We start from the raw sequence: 552 nt of genomic DNA, 5'->3' as shown, positions 1-552 counted from the left end.
CGGATGGTGGTGCGGCGCTCACTGGTGGACTACCTGAGGGGGCGCGAGGTGGGCGCGCCGGGCCGCGCCGGGCTCTCAGGCTTCGATAGCGAGCTGCATGGCTTCGCGGTGCGGAAGCTGCCAGAGCTGCTGCGGGAGCGCGAACTGTCCTTGGGCACCGTGGACAAGGTGTTCGCGTCGCAGTGGCTGAACGCCAGGCAGGTGGTGTGCGGTACCAAGTGCAACACGCTCTTCGTGGTGGACGTGCGGTCCAGCCAGGTAACACGCATCCCCCTCATACGGGATCGTCGGCACCCGCCGGCCCACGCCCAGCCGGGCTGCGGCATCCATGCCGTCCAGCTGAATCCCTCCAAGACGCTGCTGGCCACCGGGGGCGAGAACCCCAACAGCCTGGCCGTCTACTGGTTGCCAACGCTGGATCCCTTGTGCCTGGGCGACCACGGCCACAAAGACTGCATCTTCGCCATCGCCTGGATGAGCGACACGGTGGTGGTGAGCGGCTCCCGCGACGGCACCTTGGGCATCTGGAAGATAGACCCCGACGTATTCCGG

The 552-nt window shown here is 67.4% G+C and overlaps 1 protein-coding gene across 1 annotated transcript; it reads left to right on the top strand.

The window, feature by feature from the left end:
* Positions 1-3: 3 nt before the first annotated feature.
* Positions 4-543, top strand: LOC104993646 (DDB1- and CUL4-associated factor 12-like protein 2; the record flags this gene model as incomplete). The annotated part of the gene is made up of 1 exon (XM_010847004.1): positions 4-543. A coding segment is annotated over one exon (540 nt), but the record flags the coding sequence as incomplete, so codon positions are not given.
* Between the last annotated feature and the right edge of the window lie 9 nt (positions 544-552).

This window comes from Bison bison, unplaced genomic scaffold (assembly GCF_000754665.1).
Source record: "Bison bison bison isolate TAMUID 2011002044 unplaced genomic scaffold, Bison_UMD1.0 scf7180017492791, whole genome shotgun sequence".
NCBI classification, from domain to species: domain Eukaryota; kingdom Metazoa; phylum Chordata; class Mammalia; order Artiodactyla; family Bovidae; genus Bison; species Bison bison.
Note: the sequence above shows the minus strand (reverse complement) of the source record. Positions and strands in the feature narration are given on the sequence as shown.